The 22126-nt window shown below is 54.4% G+C and overlaps 4 protein-coding genes across 4 annotated transcripts in view; 3 read left to right on the forward strand and 1 right to left on the reverse strand.

The window, feature by feature from the left end:
* Positions 1-22126, reverse strand: part of LOC104572241 (NF-kappa-B inhibitor-interacting Ras-like protein 2) — a 208426-nt gene that overhangs the window by 152646 nt on the left and 33654 nt on the right. The window lies entirely within an intron of this gene.
* LOC104572600 (keratin, type I cytoskeletal 19-like) lies at positions 66-3350 on the forward strand. The gene is made up of 7 exons (XM_010219762.2): positions 66-575; positions 1018-1100; positions 1425-1581; positions 1674-1835; positions 1976-2101; positions 2277-2503; positions 3272-3350. The coding sequence occupies exons 1-7, from the start codon at positions 66-68 to the stop codon at positions 3348-3350; spliced, it is 1344 nt and encodes a 447-aa protein (XP_010218064.2).
* On the forward strand, positions 8049-12267 carry LOC104572596 (keratin, type I cytoskeletal 19). The gene is made up of 8 exons (XM_010219758.2): positions 8049-8683; positions 9637-9719; positions 10043-10199; positions 10428-10589; positions 11006-11131; positions 11262-11488; positions 11754-11899; positions 12179-12267. Exons 1-8 carry the CDS (start codon positions 8099-8101, stop codon positions 12202-12204), a joined length of 1512 nt encoding a protein of 503 aa, XP_010218060.2. The 5' UTR covers positions 8049-8098; the 3' UTR covers positions 12205-12267.
* On the forward strand, positions 16361-20529 carry LOC104572598 (keratin, type I cytoskeletal 19). The gene is made up of 8 exons (XM_010219760.2): positions 16361-16849; positions 17686-17768; positions 18141-18297; positions 18589-18750; positions 19136-19261; positions 19393-19619; positions 20072-20202; positions 20477-20529. Exons 1-8 carry the CDS (start codon positions 16361-16363, stop codon positions 20500-20502), a joined length of 1401 nt encoding a protein of 466 aa, XP_010218062.2. The 3' UTR covers positions 20503-20529.

Raw genomic sequence — 22126 nt, forward strand, 5'->3', positions numbered from 1 at the left:
ACAGCGCGACGCAACGAGCTCCTGCACCGCCCTGGGCCGCCCGCTCCGGCTCGGCTGCTCTCGCCATGAGCTGCAGCATCCGGCAGGTCTTGGCCTGTGCCCAAGGCAGAGGCAGCGCCGGCAGCACCCGGAGGGTCTCCTCGGCCTCCCCCGTGAGACCGGCTGCCTTCGACTTAGCCGCCATGGCCGGCACCTTCTCTGGCGGCAGCTTAAACGAGGGATTAATGGGGAAGCAAGCGAGCGCCGGCGGTGGCGTGGCTGGAGTCTTCGGAGCTGCCCCGCAGCCTTGTCCCGCCGTGGGCTTCAGCGGAGGGAGCTCCTGCACGCGCGGCCTCGGCGGCGGCTTCGGCAGGGCGGGATGCGCCGAGGGGATCCTCTTCGCTACCAGCGGGAAGGCGACGATGCAGAACCTCAACGACCGCCTGGCCTCCTACCTGGACAAGGTGCGGCTGCTGGAGGGAGAGAACGCGGACCTGGAGTGCAAGATCAGGGAGTGGTACGCCAAAGTGGGGCCCAGCTGCGAGCCGCGGGACTACAGCTGTTTCCATAAGGAAATCGACGATCTGCAAAACCAGGTAAATCCCCCTTCTTCAAGTAAGCGCTAATATTTCTTTGGGCTTTCCTTCGGTGTGAGGATAGACTGGTTTCAAAGAGCACAGGCAATTCCTGGGTCTGTGGAAGTGCCTGAGATGACGGTCAGAGTGAAGTGTCGCTGAGGAGGATAGACTGGTTTCAAAGAGCACAGGCAATTCCTGGGTCTGTGGAAGTGCCTGAGATGACGGTCAGAGTGAAGTGTCGCTGAGGGGAGCGCGGTGACCTCGCAGAGCCTGCTCAGACAAGCTCCCACGGGGACCCCCCTCCACAGGGAAATGCCACTGGTTGGGACAGACTAATAGCCCCAGCACACGACATTGTTATAGAATACCTGGGTTGCATTGTCCCGGGTAGGTGTTTCCTCCAGGAAGGTCCCTGGAGGAAGCTGCATGCCCAGTGCCTGCTCCGCATTCTCTTTTCCAGATCCTATGTGCAGCTATGGAAGCTAACAAAATCATTCTGGACATTGATAACAACCGTATGACTGCGGACGACTTCCGTGTGAAGTGAGTACAGCCCCGCGCAGCCTGGACCGGGGCAGGGGGTGGGAAACCCTACGGGCCTTGGGGGCAGCCGAGAAGCTGCTCATGATGCTCCCATGTTAAAATGCATGGATATCATTAGCCGTGTTCATTACATAGCGTGCCCAATGCCAAGGAAGTGCTCGTTCCTAATTTTTTCCCCCAAGCTCACCTCGCAGGTGAAGCAGGTCCCTGTCGAGCACCAGGCATCCAACCTGGAAAACCTGCTTGGGAACGTGGCTGGGCAGCAGCAAGGGACCTACCGCCGTGTGCCCAGGGCTGGCTGACTCCTCTTTGCTGCGTGTGCAGGTACGAGACGGAATGCGGCCTCCGGCAGAACGTGGACACGGATATCTGCAACCTCCGCCCTGTGCTGGACCAGCTGGCCAGCTGCAAGACCGACCTGCAGCTGCAGTTTGAGGCCCTGACCGAGGAGATGTGCTGCCTCAAGACGAACCACGAGGAGGTGAGATCCCCCCTGCCCCTCCAGGACTAGGACAGGGGCAGAGGGGACGTGCCCCGCGTGTGCCCGGCACTGACCCGCGCGCGGCCCGGCAGGAGATGAGCTGCCTGAGGAAGCAAGCGACCGGCGACGTGAACGTGGAGGTCAACGCCTGCCCCGGCCCGGACCTCAGGAAGATCCTGGAGGACCTGAGGTGCCAGTATGAAACGCTGATGGAGCGCAACCGCAAGGAGACGGAGCAGTGGTACGCCTGCAAGGTACCGGCACGGCCACGGCCACGGCCTGTCCGAGCACAGGGACGTGACAGAAGGGCCCCAGCATGGGGCAGAACCAGCCTCGGTGCTGGGGACACTCGCGCAGCCGCGCTCAGGTGAGCGGCTCTGCTCTCGCCTTTCAGGTGGAGGAGGTGAACCTGGAGGTCATCACCAGCAGCCAGGAGATCGAGTCAAGCAACAAGCAGGTGACAGAGCTGAGGCGCCAGCTGCAGGCCTTGGAAATCAATGTCCAAGCCCAGCTCAACATGGTAGGTGATGCCGTGGGCGTTCGCGGCTAATCCCGGCTCTGCTTGGGAAGCTGCACGATGAGGGTGACAGCTGGGACAGCAAATGAGCACATTTTAGTGGGATTTCTTGGCTAAGAAGGCCTGACCAGATGGTACAAGTGTACCCAAGGTGCCTCCTTCTTGTTTCCATCCTCAGAAGGAAAACCTGGAATCGTCCCTGGCCGAGACGGAATGCCGCTACAACAGGTACCTCGCGGAGCTCCAGGGCCAGATCTCCTGCGTGGAGCAGCGGCTGGCGGAGATCCGCGCCGAGATGGAGTGTCAGAACCAGGAGTACAAGACCCTCCTGGACGTCAAGTGCCGCCTGGAGCAGGAGATCCAGACCTACCACTGCCTGCTGGAGGGCGGCCAGCAGGACCTCGCGTACGCAGACCGCAGGGAGGCCCGGGCCTAGGGAGGCCGCCGCGCTCCGACTCATCCACACGGGGAAACGGGGCAGTTACTGCTAGAGACGGGAACAGCACTGACCTAGCCGGGGCTCATTATCATGAGGCACTGAAAATTTGGCTCTGATAGACAGGGTGGATCCAAGACCCTTCCCTGTGTGGGCAGCAAAGGGCCCTGGGCAGCCGGGCGGCTCATCAGAGGCTGCTGGGCAAAGTCTACTATGAAAAGTGGCATTTAACTAGGTTTTATTGCCTTTGCCACTGCTAGACAGGATTAGGGACTGGCACCTCAGTTAACTGAAACAATAAATTATCTAAACATTTTCAGTCTCACACCAGGATTTTAATTAAAGCTTGGGGAAATTTAATTTGTATGCAAAGCAGTTGGCTCTTCCCACCGGCTGAGATTTTTAAGCGGCGAGACCTGCTGTTCAGCCCATCCAAGGCCACATGCTCATAAAAGCAGCCTGAGCCCCCACCTGCTCCAGCAGTTGGGGAAAAGAGGCACTTTGGGGACAGGGACACGCGGTGGCCGGGGCTGGCAGGGGGACAGGGCAGCTCCTGCTCGCACGGGGTGCAGGAGACGTGGGGGCTGCGCGCAGGGGAAGGGCAGTGGAGCAGGGGGATGCGCTGGATGCTGCTTTTAGCAATGCTCAAGGGGGTAAAAAGGGGCTGTGCCCGTCCCGGGGCAGCTCCTGGCTGCGTCGGATGGCGCTTGGCGAGCGGAGCTCTCTCCCATCCGCAGGGGACCCGCGGGAAGAGGAGCCCCTGCGACAGCCACCGGGAGAGGCGCGGGGCTGAAGAGCAGCCTGGGGCAGCCCTAGGGCCAGGACGGCCCCGCGAGGCCGCCGGACGCCGGGGCTCACAGTACCCATGGAAGCAACGCCCCGGTCGGCAGCAGCGCCGGCAAGAGGAGGAGACCCCACGAACAAACTCTTTGGAAAAAGCGAGGCAGGAACGAGCTCTGCCGCTGCCTCCGGCCGGCCGCTCGGGCTGATCGGTACCGCGCCGGTCACCTAAAGCTACCAAAGCTTGTCCCTAATAAATCCTGTGCCTGGAAACGATTTCTACAAGTAAATTATTACACAAGTATTACAGAGATTGTTGCCCAGATTGTTACCTTTCTCGTGCAATTTTGGCTAGAAATCTCCTTGAGGCCAAAGCTTCCCAAAGCGATGGGAAATGGGGAAGCTGGAGCCGCGCTCCTCCCAGCCTGTCCCTGGAGCAGGAAGGAGAGGGGAGCGGGAGGTGGGTGCGAAGCTGGGGGAAATGAGCAAGGAGATGCTGAGGGAGCTGGGATTGTGCCCAGGAAGGAGCCGCGAGGCTCCGAGCGACCGTCTTGCACCGCGGGAGACTCCCGAGGGAGAGCGAGTTTCATTAAGTAGGTGTGTGTGTAATAGAACATAAAACAGTCCTGCACAACCCGGTAACGTCGAGAAGAACAAGCTTTTCCCAGTGAGACGGAAGCAAATTTTGAAAGCAAAACTCTGCCGGACCCAACACAGCTCCTGGTGGAGCAAAGCAGTTCCCAGGGAAAACACTAAACAAAGAACATCTGCGCGGATTAAAAAACAAAGTCGAGCAGGAATAACCAGCTGGCGACACGTGGGAAGATAAAAGGACAAGACGAATTAAGATGTGGGAGAGAATTTTACCGAGTAAGCTGCAGTAACCAGCCCGGGAAGCGGTGGCACCGTGCAGCACTCCGGGGACGGGACCTGCCGATCCGGGAGCACCGGCACGTCCCGCGGCTCCGGCAGGAAAGGCCCCTCTGCCTCCCAGCAGCTCCTCAGCACGGGGCTTAATCAGCCTCTTTCTATAACAAAATATTTGCTGGGGTTTGATGAGTGCTCTTTTACTCCAACACAACTATCTTCACTGCCCAGGGAGTTTAAAACCAGACGGGAATTGACTGTGGAAACTGTAAAGGTAGAGGAGGCAAAGAGAAGCTAAACAAAATGCAGAAGATGCAAAGTGTGGAATGAGGGACAAGAAGCCCCGGGACACAGTGTTCTCACAGGGGCTGTTCGGGAGCTCCCGAACTGCAGAATCATCCAAAAAAATCCCCGAGCAATGACCGGATCAGAAGTGAAGAAACAGAAAGAAAGCAGCCAATCTTGTGCACTGCTAATGCTGGAGTTCAGCCAGGAATTAAGGACTGCACTGAGCAAGCAATTACACATAATTACAAGCACTGCACATTTCTAATACTAGGATATATTTTGATGTGCTGTGTAAACTATATTTTTTCTATTAAAGTCTGATTTTATGAAACAGACAGATATAAACAGTCTCCCTCACACCCACAGTAACTCTCTGTGGGGACTGTTTTTGTTCTTCAGCTTGTGAAATATTTCTAAAGAATTATATACGAGTGAATTACTACCGTAAGCAGGTCAGAGTGAAGCTGCTGCAGCTTCGCTCCCATCCGTGCCCCTCTCTGCCCTCCAACACCCGCTCCCTTGGGCTCCTCTCTGCCCTGGAAACGGGCGATGCTCCCAGAGATGCAAACACTGCCAGCCTGGCTGCAGTGCCAGGAGGAAACGAGAACCCTTCACCAAATGAATCAAGGAAGATGCTGCGAGCTCCAGCGGGAAGAAACCAGGTCCTGTCCACCCCATGTGCTGCTGAACTTCTGCTGCATCCCCTGCAAAAAAATCAGGAGGAGAAGAGGAGAATAGTCAGCAAAAAAGGACTGAAGCAGAGTAATCACCTTGCTCGCAGAGGCGTATTTAAGAGCTAGGATCATGTTGTTAGCAAACTCCCTGTGATAATTGTTTCACTTGCCTTACAGGAATTCTGCTAAGTGTAGTGCTATAAACCAGTGAGTCACTAGCCAGAAAACACCACGGTCTGCATTTGAAAGATGGGAGCATGAGGTCTGGAGCCGGCTCAGTATCACATCAAAGTAGTAGTTAATAAGTGATGCCTAATGGCTATTATGCAAATTACTACTAGTAATTACAAGCGACAAGATAAAATCACGTTGCAGTGTGCGGTTGCACAAACATCACTGAAGCAACGCTTGTGAAAGCAGAGTTCTGTCGAATTAGGCACTCCCTGCTTGTAGTGACACAAGGAAACATTATCTCGTCAAGGCCGATAAGCAGAACAAGGCGAGCGCCGCGGGGACGGCTGACACTGCAGAGCGCCCAACGCCGGGCCCGGCGCGGCGCCCACGGCGCGGGCACTGTTGCCCGCGATGGCACCTCAAAATGAGCTGCCCTTTGCTGCGTGGCAGCGTTTACCCACTTCATGCACCTTTGGAGCTGCCTCTTCTCTGCCATAATCACAGAACCACGGAACGGTTGAGGTTGAGGATCTAGGGATCATCTAGTCCAACCCCTGCTCCAGCAGGGACACTAGAGCACGGGGCACAGGGCGGCATCCAGGTGGGTTTGGAAGATCTCCAGAGAAGGAGCCTCCACAGCCTCTCTGGGCAGCCTGTGCCAGTGCCCTGTCACCCTCACATTAAAGAAGTTCCTCCTCACATGGAGATCTGCAAGAGCTGTAGGGTCATTCCTATTCTTTGCTGGTAACATGGGACTCTGTAGCCTGCAGACCTTTGAGGCAGGTCATACCCATAGGGCTGGTCAACATCCACATGAAGGTTTTGTGGCCCCTCTTCCACCAGGTATCTGCTGCCAGAAGGGGGTTCTCGGCCCATCCGTGCGGAACGGGGCTCTCCAGGGGCTGCCCCTATCCCGAGACGCGGGAAGGGCGGGAAGGGCAGCTCAGCGTCCAGCCCTGCTCTCGCAGCTGCTGCGAGCCAATTTCTGCTGCAAACCTACACAGCAGAGCTCCGAGCAAGCCAGACATTATATTAATTTCTGTTGGCTCTCAAAGCCGCACCCTGTCTCCAATTATATTCCTCAAACCGAATGATGAAAGCCAGATTTAGCCTCTATTCTCCTTCTTTTCTCATGATTTTAACTGCCGTGAGTCCACGCTGGGTGGGGAGCAGAGGGACGTGTCTCCTGGGGGACGAGGGACTCGTTTTTCAGGCACTGCCATCCCATTCAGGAGCCTGAGCTCCGGCGGGGTCCTTCGGCAAGTTGTTTCCCTGCACATATGAATAATGAATATTCCAGGATGCTGCCAGCCTTGTGTAGGCATCTTTTCATTTTTTGATCTAAATAAATAAATTAGCCCGCTGGAGACAAGACAGAACTAATTTTTGCTGGCGAGATGATCAAATTTACACAAGGTCTTGGACACTCTATTACAACAGGGACAGAAGGCACCCAGGTGCTTTCACACTCAAAAAGCAGAGGGTTTCCCTGCCCGTCTCCCATGACCTGAGAGCGGCTCTCAGGGCTGTGACAACTGCATCTATCACAACTTCTCCTGCAGCTTCGCATTTGGACACGCTGCAGTCAAAGGTTGCTCGCGAGTAAGAGTTGCTTGGAAATTCCCTCCTGGAGGGAACACGAGCCGTCGCTGGAGCACAATGGCCTCTCATTATGGTTGTCTTCTGCAGAAAGATGCCTCCACCGGCTAAGCCGGCTCCCTGCATCCTCTTCTGCTTTGGAGATGGTGCTGCCACGACAGACCGCGCTAATGCCCGTCATTCCCCTGGCCGTGTCGGTGAGGGAATGCGGAGAGCCCTTCTGCTTCTCATTCCATGCTCAGCACAACCTCGGCGTTCCCGACGGCACACGCGTGCGGGATCGCATCCCCGTCCATCGGCGGACAAACCGCCCCTGGACACTCCCTTTCCCATGGCCTCCTTATCTACAGTCACCACAAATTGAGGCAGCAAGGAAAGCAATTACCGTAAGGGAAAAATAACTTCCGAGAAGCACCCGAGCCACTCGGCTGCATCGAGGCCCTGTGACACCCGGACACGGGGATCAACGGGACTCGCTTCCCAAAATCTGCAAGTCACTGCTTTGTAGGAGCGTGACCAGAGAATTAGACCAGGACTAGGTCCTCGGGACTCGGGGACTTAGGACATCTCATAGCAAAGCCTGCGTTAGACCGACCGTCTGCAATAGCGCCCAGCGATGCCCACACCACCGCGTCACTGCTCATCCCGCTGCTGCAGCCACCATTACTCATGTTTTGCAGAAACAAGAATTTATATTAATTCCCCAATTTTATTCTACGTACTCTAACATAGCATGTGATATAAAAATGTTTATTAGACTAAGAATAAAATAAATACAAGTTAATAAAAGATAAAAGGCACTTTGATGTTATAAATACCAATGTTTCTTCTTTGTGCATAATCTAGGGCAACTTTTTTTCTCGACTTGTTGTAAAGTTTGCATCATACAAAAAGCTGATGACTCATAAAATATTATTTTATTTTTTGGAATAAGCTGCTGACATGTAAAGTATCTTCCTTGTGAACTGGGATTTCTAGAGGGAAACTGCCTATGGGCTATTTATTCTTGGCATAAACAACAAGACTAGCCAGCCCCGTGGGAAGAAGAAACACCCTATACATGACACCCCCTTTGGAGGGTATAAATAGAGATCTGCGGCGGCAGAAAATCTGCAGTCTGATTCAATATCAAGCTGTGCATCTTGCTTTGGGCTTTGGGCTGGAGCTGCAGCTGGCCTCACCATGAGTTGTAGCATTAAGCAGACAACTGGCTCTCTGAGGGGCAGGACCAGTGGTGGCAGCTGCGTTATCGGTGGCGGTGGTGGTGGCGGAGGAGCGCGCATCTCCTCGGTCTCCTCTGGAAGATACACGACCTGCGGGATAGGTGGGAGCAGAGGGTTTTCTGGTAGGAGCTACTGCGGTGGTGTGAATTACGGAGGAGGACTGAGCACCGGCAGTTTGGCCGGTGGAAACTACGGAGGCGGCTTAGGAGCTGGTGTCCTCGGAGGATGCTCAGGCATTGGATTCAGCGGTGGCAGCGTCCGCTTTGGCGGTGGCATTGGCGGTGGCATTGGTATTGGCCTCGGTGGTGGGGTAGCTGGCGGGGGCTTTTCTGGTGATGGCATCCTTCTCTCTGGTGACGAAAAGGTGACCATGCAGAACCTTAACGATCGCCTGGCGTCTTACCTGGACAAGGTGAGGTGCCTGGAACAAGAAAACGCTGACCTGGAGTGCAGGATCAGGGAGTGGTACGCCAAGCAGGGCCCCTTCTGCGAGCCCCGGGACTACAGCTGCTACTATAAAGAAATTGAAGATCTGCAAAATCAGGTAATGCCATTTCTAGCCGCTTCCTCCCTCTCCCACAGGGCTGTTTCACAGCTTCGTGCCATTCTCAAGAGTGCCATTTCATTACTGCAAAATGCTTTTGCTGAACACACTTAGCTAAGGCAGCTGCCTATAGGAAGCCCTAGAGCTTGCTGTGAGTGTTTGGACTGTTTCCAGGGCTTTTGTTCATCAGATTTATTTGAAAGGGAGAATGTTACGTGCACAGAATACATCTGGACCAGCTCAGCAGCCTTGCTGAATGAGGCTTGTGCCAATATGCTTAGATATATGCCAAGAAAGCAACTAAAAGAGAAATAAACAATGAATCACATTCACTTGTCTGTAGCTATAGCATCCTGCTATCAGCCTTGCAGAATTCCAGCTAATTGCTAATTCCTTAAAAAAAAAAACAAAAACAAACTTTACTCTTTTATATAGAACTGCAAACTAGTCAACATCTAGATAAAAATAAGAGCAAAGAGAGCATTGTCCTAATGCATATTGGATATGGAATGTAAAACTCGAACTTTTTTTCCAAACTGCATTAGGGAAAAATTTTGGGATGTCAATGCATTAAAAAGGAATGAAGTGAAAAGAATCCTGTAAACAATGGACAGAATGAGACAGATCCCTAATTATGTCTTGAAACAAAGCCTTGCGTTCTGTCTAAGAACACAGGATTTACATTTAAAACGTTAGGTGGATCTCGGCAGGCACTGGCAACACTAATTACCCTTCCATAACTGTCTCCATTTGAACCATCTATTTTAATACCCAGCAATTTTACCAGCATTTTAATGCACACCGTTGGGCTCCACTTGCCCTGGAGCTGCCGTCCTTCTGACCTCCCCAATAGCAGAAAAAAGGCAAAAAAGAGAGAAAAGGGCAGGTTTTGAAGTATGGGCCAACCTGAGGATACAGGGCAGGGACTCACCCTTCTACCTGCTCTTTTCCAGATTGTCTGTGCAACCATAGACAACAACAAGATCATCCTGAACATCGACAACAGCCGGATGACGGCCGACGACTTCCGAGTGAAGTGAGTGTCCCCAGTTCCTCAAGGGCATCCTGCAGCAGCTCCCCCTGAGCCAATGCTTTGGCACAAGGTGTTTCTCACCTAGTTTTTATTTATTTTTAATGCAGAAGCCTGGGGAGTTTCACCTCTGCCACAGTTAGAAAGTTCTGTACAAAGCTGACAGAAGGAAAATTTGGATGGAGCAAGCCTCAGCACCGCTTCCTTAGCATCTTGTCAGGCTAGTTAGGAAAATAGCTTAAGAAAGACTGAATCAGGCTGATGTCACATTGAAAAAGAGCAGAATGCTGGTGCCAAACACTGAGTGCTCTTTCTTGCCCCTGGTTCAGGTACGAGACGGAGCTGGCCCTGCGCCAGAGCGTCGAGGCCGACATCAACGGGCTGCGCCAGGTCCTGGACCAGCTCACCCTGTGCAGGTCCGACATGGAGGCGCAGCTGGAGTCCCTGCGCGAGGAGCTCTGCTGCCTCAAGAAGAACCACGAGGAGGTAGGGAGGCTGCTCCTCCTTCATTCTGGATCCCGGCTTCCCTTTTTCCTGGTCCCCAGTGCAGGATTGTTGGCTGCAGAGCGTTCTCCAGCCACAGGTGCTTGATGGGGATGGTACCTGTGGAACAGGAGCTGTGCATAAGAGGGTCTCTGTTGGGGCTGTGCTCTTCCCTCCATTGGTTTCCTTTAAAAATATATATAACTGCCATGCCTTGGGTTGTGTTTCCAGGAAATGTGCTGTCTGAGGAAGCAAGCGACTGGAGATGTGAGCGTGGAGGTCAACGCCTGTCCCGGGCCAGACCTCAGGAAGATCCTGGAGGAGATGAGGTGCCAGTATGAAACGCTGATCGAACGCAATCGCAAGGAAGTTGAGGATTGGTACGAGTGCAAGGTGAGAGAAACGTGCTCAGTGACTTTCCCAGGCTAACACCAAGGCAATTGCTTTGCACGGATTTATTTCAGTTTAACACCACGTAACATACTGCGGTTGCGTGTTATGTAATATATGTGGTTATCTTTAGCATTGATTCAAACTGACCAAACAGCAGAGGAGATTCTGCTACTCTCAAAGTGCTGTGTCCTTGTCAGGGATTAGCAGTGTGAAGAACTCCACAGCAGAGCTATTACGGAGAGCAGGGGAAGAGCAAGAGGAATTGCAGGCAGGATTTGCATTTGAATAAGCTGAGAGCTCAGCCAAACTCTTCTCATTTCATGCTTTTTTTTTGCTGCCTTCTCTGCTATTTCTTTCATACTCAATCTCACTTGCATTAAAGCACCCCTGAAGCTCTTCCCTGTGGTGCTTTGCAGATTGAGGAGGTGAATCGGGAGGTGATCACCAGCGGCCAGGAGGTAGAGACGTGCAACAACCAGGTCACGGAGCTGCGACGGCAGCTGCAGGCCCTGGAGATCGACCTGCAGGCGCAGCTCAGCCAGGTGGGCAGCCCAGCAGCGCTTCCCATCCATCCCATCTCCCTGTTCCTTTTGGAAAGCCGACACAAGGACGGCTTGCTGAGCGCAACGCTCATCACGCCCGTATTTCCCTTGTGCTGCATTCGCCTCCCAGAGGGATAACCTGGAGTCGTCCCTGGCCGAGACGGAATGTCGCTACAACAACCACCTTGCCGAGCTGCAGAGCCAGATCACGTGCGTGGAGCAGCAACTGGCCGACCTGCGCGCCGAGATGGAGTGTCAGAACCAGGAGTACAAGATCCTGCTGGACGTCAAGTGCCGCCTGGAGCAGGAGATCCACACGTACCGCTGCCTGCTGGAGGGCGGCCAGCAGGACCTCATGTACGTAGACTTGAGACACACCAGCAGATACACTAAAATACCCGTGTCCTGGGGATTTTAGCCCAGAAGTGTAGCCTCTGCATTGCTTTTTTTGCCTTTATTGAACTTTGCGGGCTGCCTGGTAACTGATGGTGGCAACCTGCTTCCCTGCGAGAGCTTGCTGCAAAAAACTGCCTATCCTGGAGAGGAAAGCACACTGAGAGCAACGGTGACAACGAACAAGCTGTGATTTCCCTCATTAAAATGTTATTTTCTGTCCCCGCAGTCAGCAAGGAGGAATTGGCCAGTCCTCGGGCCTGGGAGGAGGTGTTACACGAACGAGCGGGATAGGAGGAGGCGGTATCATTAGGACGAGCCACACTTACACCACGTCTTCCCAGATCCCGTCCTGCGGAGCGGCCGAGATACAAGGTAAGGATGGGGGCCCTCCCTTCCAGAGACCCCTTCTAGGTCAAGCAGCAGAGCCCGGTCCTCGTCCTCCTGCGTCCTGCAGCCCAACACCAAGGGGCAGAGCTCACCCCGGCCCCATCCCGTCTATCCCACGGGAACAGGGAGGCTTTTCCAGGAGGGGCCGCCATCCAGCTGAATTCTCGTTGAGCTGGCTTGGGAAACGAGCGCAGGAATAGTGATGCGGCAGGGAAGAGCCTCATTTCGCTCCAGACAAATTAATATTCCCTTTGATCTCTGCAGTGCCTTGCAGGAGGATTTGTGACTAAGCAGAGAAATGAGAATATGCCACAAAAGATCCCCGAAGCAGCGTCATGGATAAAGAGACAGAAAATGCACTGACCGCCGCCGCCAAGCGATGCTACGCAACGCGTCCCGCGACACGCAGAGCGCCGGCCACGGCCGCTTTGTTGTGCTACTTGCTTCTTCCAGCCTGTTCTGCTGCGTGTGCGCAATTGCCATGATTATTACTGAGTTAAATAGTCCTATGATCATTAATGTAGCTGCCCGTGACAAAGCGTTTCGAATAAAACTTCGCTTCTGCCTGATGCAATCAAGAAATCTGTGTCTGTGCATTTCCGGGTGTATATACTGCGTTGCCAGGGTGTATATACTGCTTTGCTAAAACACAGTTGTAGAAAAAATATATAGAAAAATAAAGCAGCTAGTGTAAAATAAAGCAGTCAGTGATGGCACAAGAGGGGATGGACCGTGTCCGCACCAGTCTAGCGCTGCGGGACACATCCAGGCTGTGTCCCCTCACTGCCATCCAGTTCCCGTTCCCACTGGCACCGGGAATGGGTCCAGCTGGAAACTTTGCTGGGACCGTTCGGCTTCAGACCAGTCCCTTTCACTTTACGGGTATCTCCTCATTAAAAAGGCACCCGAGGCAACACAGCTATTTCCTATCTGTTGTCACGTAGTCACTGAGTCACCTCCCGGTCGCGCTGCTCCTGAAAAGCAGGAACTGTTCAAGATTGCGAGATCATCTTTTTATTAAACATATCTTTTTGGGGGGAACCGGCAAGGATGGGATGGAACGAAATGAGTGCAGCTCAATAAAGCAAAGGGGAAAAGCTCGCCAGGGCTGTTCGACACGCAGAGCCTTCCCTTAGCTCTACCCTGCGGTGCGGAGCCCTGCTCGAGTGTGAACGTCTGGGCAAGCCAAAACGCAAAGAAACTGGAGATCACGGCATGGGGCCAGGGCAGGAGCTAGAAAGACAGGAACCTCTCACAAACCTCTCACATTATATAGTATAATGTGGCACATACTAATCTAACCTCATTTTTTCATAAAGAAGCAGATTTCTCCATCACTGCAGAAACGGCAGTGCTGATGCAATGGAGATATCATAGGCACAAGTTTTAAAGCAAGACTCTAAGGCCTTCTCTGTCATCTGTCCTTGCTCTCTGGAAAGCCTTGGACTTGAGGCAGGAATACGTGGGTAGACACGGACGGTTGTAGCTTCCCAAAGCAGCACGAGGGACACTCAGAAAGGCTGCAACGATGAATTCCTGTTGCTTAGACTCCCCTGCCTCCGTCCAGGCATTCTCGGACATCTGTTTGAGAAGAAATGGGAAGGCAGATCTTTGCCTTGGTCCTTCCCATTGCCTTCTCCTGCCTTGTCCAGGCAGTGAGACCAGGCCCTGCTGCTCTTCCCAGCCCCAGCCTCTTCCAGCGTCCCAGGCCTAGCGCTCTCCTTCCTCAAAACACAGGGACACTACAGGCACGTTCCAGGCTCCTGGAAAGCCCAGGCTCTTCCCAGGACCCCAAAGCCTGCACCTTGCTGAGCTCCTGCCCATTCCCCCAGCTCCGTTCCGCTCTGCTCCTACGAACTGCTGCTGACATCTAGCTGCTCCGCCGGCCTCCCTGCACCAACACCAAAGGTTTTGGCAGCCTCCACGCCAGGCCGGCCGTGCAGAGCGTGCACCCTCACCAGGAGCTGCCCTAAATTCCTGAGAGGTGAAGGAGACCTAATGACACGGCCAGAAGGTCTCTAATGATGCCGAGGCTGTGGACGTGCCCCCGGGAAGCCCCAAGGAAGGAACACTCAGCTCCTCCAACGCTGTCACGGTGTCTGGAGAGCAGCTCATAAACAGGGAGTTTATGATAATCAGATTCCCATAAAAAGCACCCTGCAAAGAACCCATATATTAGGGAGCTGCAAATTACGGCGCTGCAAACCTTGGGCTGGAAATTACATTTCCATGGGATTTCCATACTTCTTCATGCTAGTCAGACTTGGCCTAGGGAGCTTATGAGCGTAAACAACTGAGTGCAAATGGCAGGGAAAAAAAGGCTCATCTTAATATTTTTTAGATCTTCAGGACAATTATTACTCTAAGTCTTCACTAGAGCACCATTTTCTGAAGACAAAATAAAAGAGAAACAGCAGGAAACGGGGCAGGCGTGCGCGAGCGGCGCGAGGAGGGGGACTAGGGACGAAGGCCCAGGCCCGCGGGGGACCCCGGGGTTCAGCCGCCTCCATGGTCCGTCCTCCGGCGCGGTGACTCCATGGGGCACGGAGCGTCCTGCCCTCCCTGCCCGCATTCCTGCGCCGCAGCGATAAGCGGGAAGGGCCGGGATGCGCCCGCAGATGCTCTTGGGAAACGCCGCGGAATCACTCACAGGAGGGGCAAAACTTCCAGCGCAGCAAATATTACATCAGTTTCGGTTCATTCCTACACCACACCCTTGTCCCAATTACGATCCCCAGCCCCAGCAGCGAGATCCAGGTATTCCTTTCCACACACAAGAACTTTTTATTCGGGTTGTTGCCTATTTAGAGCTTTGTTCCTTGGTATTTATGAGCGGAGAAGGTGGCAGAAGGGGCGGCCGCCACCAGGCCCGGGAGACCTTGCGTGCCCCTTAGCCCGGCTCACTCCCTATCCCGGGATAAATCCCTGCGCGTCTCCCCAGCTCCATCCCAGCCTGCGGAGACACCACAGGAATGTCGCTGCCTCCCAGCGACGCCGAGATAAGGGGAGGCACCTCCCCAGCCCAAAGGGGAGATGAATGAACCAGCGCGCAGATAAACCAAGGGCTAAAGCTACAAATATTGGGACACTTTGCTGTTTCAGCAGGGGTTATTCCCCTGCTGGTGCAGAGGTTATTCCCATCCGTAATCCTGGCACGGGGAGAGGACGTGAACGCAAGGTGGATCTCATTTGTTCGTTGGTGAACTGGGTTTGGCAAATTCCTCATGGAATGAGCAGTTTCAGGAGGCTGCGGAACACCCGGCTCTTGCTCAAGTGTAACGACCAGAACAGAAAACCAGGAGAAACCAGTAGAAACAGGTTCTCCTTGCGGGAAAGGCCGCTGCTCTTGCATCTCTGAGGTTACGCGGCTCGAATCTTAGCAAAACACCTCACAAAACTGAACGTAGCCTGAGTTGGGATGCCAGAAGAGCGGGAGAATTTCTGCTTTTTAGATTTTTCTGCCTAAGAAGTGATGGACCAGAACCTCTAGGTGGGATTTCACGTGTCCTCTCCCAGCGGGGCAGAGCTGCACGGGGTACCAAGCGCTCTGCCAGCTGCACCCACATTCCCATCCCTGCAGCTCCAAGGCACAAAGCGCCCACAGGACGCTTCAACTCCCCGAACTTCCCAAAACGCCGCCTTTTCCCAGCTCCGACCACCCGCCGTGAGCACAAAGCGACAGAAACATCTTGCCCTGAATGACAGGCAGATCCTTAGGGTAGATTCTCTGCAAGGAACAAACCATTGGGAATTGCTGGAAAGTCTGAGGTCACACAGGAAGAGCCTTTGGTCCGTGTCCATAGGGATCACTCCACAGCCTTGCTGCTCTCATAGGAGAGTGCTCGAGTTGCTGTTTTGCCCATGGAGAGATTTAAAGTTAATCTCGGTGTCTCTGATCTTTCCACAAAGTTCTTACATCATTCCTCATACATCATTCCAGACTCATCTTTTTATTTATTATTTCTTTTTCATCTTACATATTCCGACATCAGCACCTTGCAGGAAAACTGCTTATTCGACTCAAAATAAAATGAAAATAAATTAATGAGAGATAAAGAGCTCTTTGATGCAATAACCTTTAATGATTTCCTCCTGGTATATAATTTAGGACAGTGTTTTTCCTGGCTTAATGTTGTAAAGTTTGCATCATAAACAAAAAGCTGATGATTCATAAAACATTATTGCTAATGTATTTTCGAAATTAGCAAGAGACATGTAAAGCGCCTTCCTTGTCTACCGGGATTCTTGAAAGGAAACTTCCCTTTGAGAAATTATTCTTGGCACCCCTGGCTGGAGTGGCCGGCCTCCTGGGAAGCGGCGTCGCGGTGACACCCACTCTGCAAGGTATAAATAGGGATTCGCCGCACGATTCCCTCGCAGTCTGATTCAATATCACGCTGTGCATCTTGCTTTGGGCTTCTGCTTGCATTTCCAGCCGCTGTCGCCATGAGTTGCAATATTAAGGAGACGATCACTGTGTCTAGCAAAGGCAGGAGCAGCGGTGGCAGCTGTATCATTGGTGGTGGTGGCGGAGCACGGATTTCTTCCTATGGCATAGGCAGTGGCAGAGGTTTTTCTGGAAGGAGTTACTGCGGTGGAGTGAATTATGGCGGGGGACTGAGCGTTGGGAGCTTGGCTGGCGGGAGCTACGGAGGTGGCAGCTGCTATGGCAATGGCCTCGGCTTCGGCCTCGGAGGCGGCGTGGTTGTCGGTGGCCTCGGTGGCGACTGCTTGCTCTCATCCTGCGATGAGAAGGTGACCATGCAAAACCTCAACGACCGCCTGGCTTCCTACCTGGACAAGGTGAAGTGCTTGGAGAAGGAGAACGCGGAGCTGGAGTGCAGGATCAGGGAGTGGTACGCGACGCAGGGCCTCTCCTGCGAGCCCCGGGACTACAGCTGCTACTACAAAGAAATTGAAGATCTGCAGAACCAGGTAACACGTTTTTTGCAGTGGTTTCCTCCGTTTTAAGGCTTGTTCTTGATTTTGCACTCCAAACCAATTGTCGGTGTTAGGGGTAGTTTTACTGCTGCTAAGTATCTTTGCAAACAAATTGTGGCAACTTGTATGACACTGTGGGGAACAGGTGCCTATCAGTGACACAGGCTTCTAGGTGATATAGGTTGAGAAATGCTCTTAAATAGGAAAAAAATGAGTGTTTTGGCTAGACAAGTAGAAGTGTGGTATTACCCAGTGTGCTCTGAGGAAATGCAGTGGTGGCAGCGCAGTAGGAAGAGCAAAGCAAAGCGCAGAACACGAGCAAAACAAACCTCTGAAATGCTGTATCAAATGCAACATCATAAATATTGAAATCCCACAGTCAAAGATGCTTGTTGATTACAGCAGCGGTGCAAGGAGCCTTACACTGCCGTGCCTGTAATGAAAGCTGTGGTTCATCCGGAGGTTCAGGGAGAGCTTCCAACTGCCTTCCCCAAATCCTTAAACTTGAAGTCGAGAACAATCCAGCCTGAATGCCAGCTAAGCTCCATGACTTAAGGAAGCGTCTTTAGGTTCACCTCCTTCCGAAGGATGCTCGGAAGATGCCTTGAGACCTTGAAACCAGGTCCCACCTCTCAGCTCTTTAGCTCCTGGCCTCTGCTCACTCATTCTCTTCTTTAAGGCCTATCGAGGAGGCAAAACTGCCTCCTGGAATAGCTCTCTTTGAGGAGAATAAATCTAATTAGGCAAAAAGGTGACAGAAAAATGACATGGGAAAGAGGGCAGGACGGCGGGGAGCAACGCGGCGGCGCTCAGGCTCTGCTCTCTTCCAGATCGTCTGCGCGACCATTGACAACAACAAGATCATTCTGGACATCGACAACAGCAGGATGGCAGCTGACGACTTCCGCGTGAAGTGAGTGCCCGCGTCCCCCCGCGTGTCCCTCCAAGCAAAGCCAGGGCCCGCGGGGACGGCACCGAGGACGCACGCGCTGCCGACGGGCGTCACCGCCTCTCCCTTCGTTAATAGTTGGGGGGTCTCCATCACGGAGGGATGCACATCACTATCCATGGGGCAGAAATGCCGCTGGGGGAGCGATAACCAACATACCCTGGTCGGGAATGGCAAAAGGAAGGGAAAAGCGTTCACGGGACAGGCATTAGAGCAGTGCACAGGGCACTCAGCCCGGGCAACAAAATAAAGTTCAGGGCAGGGAGATGGAAGCCTGCACAGTCTGAGCACACACCGTTACCGTTCTGATTTGCTGCCTTCTTGCCCCTGGTTCAGGTACGAGACGGAGCTGGCCCTGCGCCAGAGCGTCGAGGCCGACATCAACGGGCTGCGCCAGGTCCTGGACCAGCTCACCCTGTGCAGGTCCGACCTGGAGACGCAGCTGGAGTCCCTGCGCGAGGAGCTCTGCTGCCTCAAGAAGAACCACGAGGAGGTAGGGAGGCTGCCCGCGCCGCAGCCCGAACGTTGCAGCACGATTCGCAGGCAAAACAGGGCGATTTGGAAAGAGCAAGATCTGCCACCTCATGCCACAGCTTTGCCCCGTGGGGTGCTTGGGGCTCAGCCTTGTCTGCCCCAAGCTCTGCGGGGAGGCAGATGCTCCTTCTGGGGCTGTGCGGGCACCAGGGGATGCCAAGGGAGAAAAACTGCCCACGGGGTCTGCTGGGCTGGGGGTCCTGTCCCAATCCGCACTCCTCACCCCTCCTGATCCCGCTTGTGTTCCCAGGAAATGAACTGTCTGAGGAAACAATCGACCGGAGATGTGAGTGTGGAGGTGAACGCCTGTCCTGGGCCAGACCTCAGGCAGATCTTGGAGGATTTGAGATGCCAGTACGAAACGCTGATAGCGCGGAACCGCAAGGAAGTCGAGGATTGGTACGAGTGCAAGGTGAGCGAAGCGCCCGCACGGGGAGCAGCCCCGGAGCACAGGGCGGTTCGGGGGACAGAAACGGAGACAAGCAGCAGTTTTTGCTCTAGAGCAGGGCTGAGCTCAGCTCTTTCGCAGTGCGGCGCAGGGGACCGGCCTGTCCGACCTGTTTGCTCTGCCCCACCGCGGGCAGCAGCCTTGGCTGCAAGGCCTTGCGGTGCCGAAACTCAGCGGCGTTTGGGCTGAAGACACAAAACAGCCCAGAGGCGAATGCAGTTTCTAAAGGGAGCAAATAGCGAGGAGAGGGCCCTGCTCACCCGCGCTTTTGCTATTGCTTGTGTTGGGGTTGTGTAAGAGGCGGCTCAGGCCGCGCAGCTCTTCCCTGAAGCTCTTCCCTGTTCCGCAGATTGAGGAGGTGAATCGGGAGGTGATCACCAGCGGCCAGGAGGTAGAGACGTGCAACAACCAGGTCACGGAGCTGCGACGGCAGCTGCAGGCCCTGGAGATCGACCTGCAGGCGCAGCTCAGCCAGGTGGGTCGCGCTGGGTTTCTTCGCCCCGACTCTCAAACAGCCCCATGGTGCTGGATAGCTCTTACCCTGCAGTAGAAACACGCTCCATCAGGATGTTTAATTGAATCCTGCTCGTTTGTCTTGTTTATCAGAGGAATAATCTGGAATCCTCTCTGGCTGAGACCGAGTGTCAGTACAACACCCTCCTTGGCGAGCTACAGAACCAGATCACGTGTGTGGAGCAGCAGTTGGCAGAGATAAGAGCAGAAATAGAGTGCCAGAATCAGGAATACAAGACCCTCTTGGACGTCAAATGCCGCTTGGAGCAGGAGATTCAGACCTACCGCTGCTTGTTGGAAGGAGGGCAGCAGGACCTCATGTACGTATATAGGAACCCTGCATGGAATAAAGGGAAATATCCAGGATCTGTATCGGGATGGGACCCTGACACTCCCTAGTCCAGCTCATTGCTGTCACTGCCACATTTCCTTTTTGTCTCATGAGCTCTTTGACTATGATAAATATCCAAGTTTGAAATAAATCTCATTCCCTTCTCTGCAAAGCAGAGAAATCAAATCTCCCAGCTCTGTCCCTAACAGCATCACACCAGCATCCCTAAACATCTCCTCTCTGCTAAGATGGGCAAGCACTGCCACAAGGAGAGAGCTGCGATGCTCTGCCCTTCCCAGGGGCAGAACGCTCTGAAAAGGGCACACAAAATACCCAGGGCGCTTCTCCAGCTCTCGCTTACGGAGCTGGGACTTTGTGCCGCTGGCGGCGTCACGCACAGCTCGCAAGTGACCTGCTTTTCCCCTGCATCTCCCCACGCAGCCACGGAGGAGGAATCAGCGTGGGAACCGGCGTGGGAGGCGGCGTCATTAGGACGAGCCACACTTACACCAGCACCTCGGCCGCCCACTGCCAGCCCCAAGTGCCGCCCTGCAAGACGGGAGACATCCAAGGTGAGAGCGCGGCCAGCACGGAGCAAAACCTGCCTCATAGCAAGGCCAGGAGACACGTTACAGCAAAGGGGACTTTGGGAGAGGGCTTGGGAGCATGGGCAGGGGAGCAGGTCTGCAAATTCGCAACCGCTAATTCCCATAAAAACACTGTTGTTTGGGGTTCTCTGGGTTGCGTGTCAGCCGTCCTTCTTTAAGAGTCCGTTCTCGAGCTGAGGACGCTGCGCAGCCGCGCTTTTCCTCTGAAGGAAATAACACCTCTGTGCTTTCTCTGCAGTGACCTGCAGGAGGATTTGTGATTAAGGAGAAACGGACCCGAAGACGACACAGAATAACCAGAGGTGAAACGAGAGCAAACCCTCAGCGTCCGCTGCACGCTGCTTTGGAGGGAAACTAGAAGTAATTCTGCAACGCTTTGCTGTGTCCCCAGGGGACCCGCGGGCCCTGGGGCCACCTTCCTCTCTGTTCTGCTACTTCTGTAGTGCCGCAACCTCTACAAGTTATTAGAGTTAGCCAGGATCATTAATGTATCTGCTGGTGAAAACATGTTTCTAATTAAACTTTGCTTTTGCCTGATGCAATCAAGAAATCTGTGTGTGGAAAACGATTTCTTTAGCAAACGGGGTGCAGAGCACATGCCCGGCCAGGCTGCCCCACGAGCAGAGGTGCAGACCCCGCTGGCAGGTTGTGGGGGACGCTCAGGATCACACAGAGGTGGGAAATGAGCGGCTGTGCCAGGGAGCAGCCCCACTGACCTGGGAAGGCTCCCCAGCTGCTCCGGGCTGCAGCGGGAAGCAGATGCTGCCCTTTGCAGCTGGCCCTTGTCCTCCTGCACGGGCAGAGCCCCGTGCGCTCCCCGGAGGGGTTTTTTCCAGCCCTTGGTTGGGCCGCGAGACGGGGACGTCTCACCTTGCACATCCCCACAGACGCATCTCCCACCTCCTCCCGGGGAAACGTAACTCGCCCCGCGCGTGCGGCGGCCCCGGGCGCTGCAGCGCGGGGAGCAGGACCGGGTGCCGCGTTCAGGCCCGGCCGTGCAACTGCTCCAACTGCGGCACCAAAGCAGCCGTGCAGAGACACCTACAGGGTGCAGAGAGCAAGGGACCTTCAAGGCCACCTCATAGCACACCGACACGGCCCAAACGCGTCCCACGCTAGAAAGAACACAGTCTCCGCTCCATTAATGCGCGATGGCAGGAGGCGGAGGGGCCAGGGCAGGCCGGCGTTCCCGCTTTGGAGCAGGGGAAGTGGGACGCGTGCGGCTGCGAGGAGCCGGCGTGCGCAGGGCGGCCTCTCGTGGCTCCCGGCAGCCTCGGAGCAGAGCAGTTGAGGCTCGGCCTCCCGCACCCGCTGGGGAGGCCGTGAGCAGGGGCCGTGCGCGCCGCCCGCTCCGCCACGACGCCCTCCCAGCCCCGCACAGCTGGAAACGGGAATCCGCCGTCCGAGTGCTCGCATCCCAACGGACACCAGCTATTCCCTCTCGCACGGCAATCATGAAAAGTTAACGTGCAGCTCACGGAAATATTTATATTTTTTCCAAAGAATGAACAGGCCTGTGAGAACAAGAGGCAGGGCAGGCACGCTGGGCACCAAGATTTTCATGCCTACAGCATCTATCTGATACCAAATACTTTGGAATGAATGAATCATCAGCAGAGGCAGGTGCTGCTTGGGCTAGGGAGCAGGGGAAGGCAGGACGGGGACGGTTGGACATGGGTGTCCTCCGGGTCTCTCCATTAGTGTCAGCAGGTCCCAGGGCCGGCCGGACCCTGCTCCCAACACCTGCGCACTCCGCTACAACGCGAGACCGGGAGCAGATACTGATCCAGGGGGGATTTGCACCTCGCTAGGAGCAGGGAGGTCATGCCAAGTTTGAGCTACAGCTCAATGGACACCGCTCCAGCAAACCAGGGCAGTATAATGAGTA

This window comes from Tinamus guttatus, unplaced genomic scaffold (genome assembly GCF_059628265.1).
Source record: "Tinamus guttatus ecotype Peru unplaced genomic scaffold, ASM5962826v1 Tinamus_guttatus_pri_ptg000339l, whole genome shotgun sequence".
NCBI lineage: Eukaryota > Metazoa > Chordata > Aves > Tinamiformes > Tinamidae > Tinamus > Tinamus guttatus.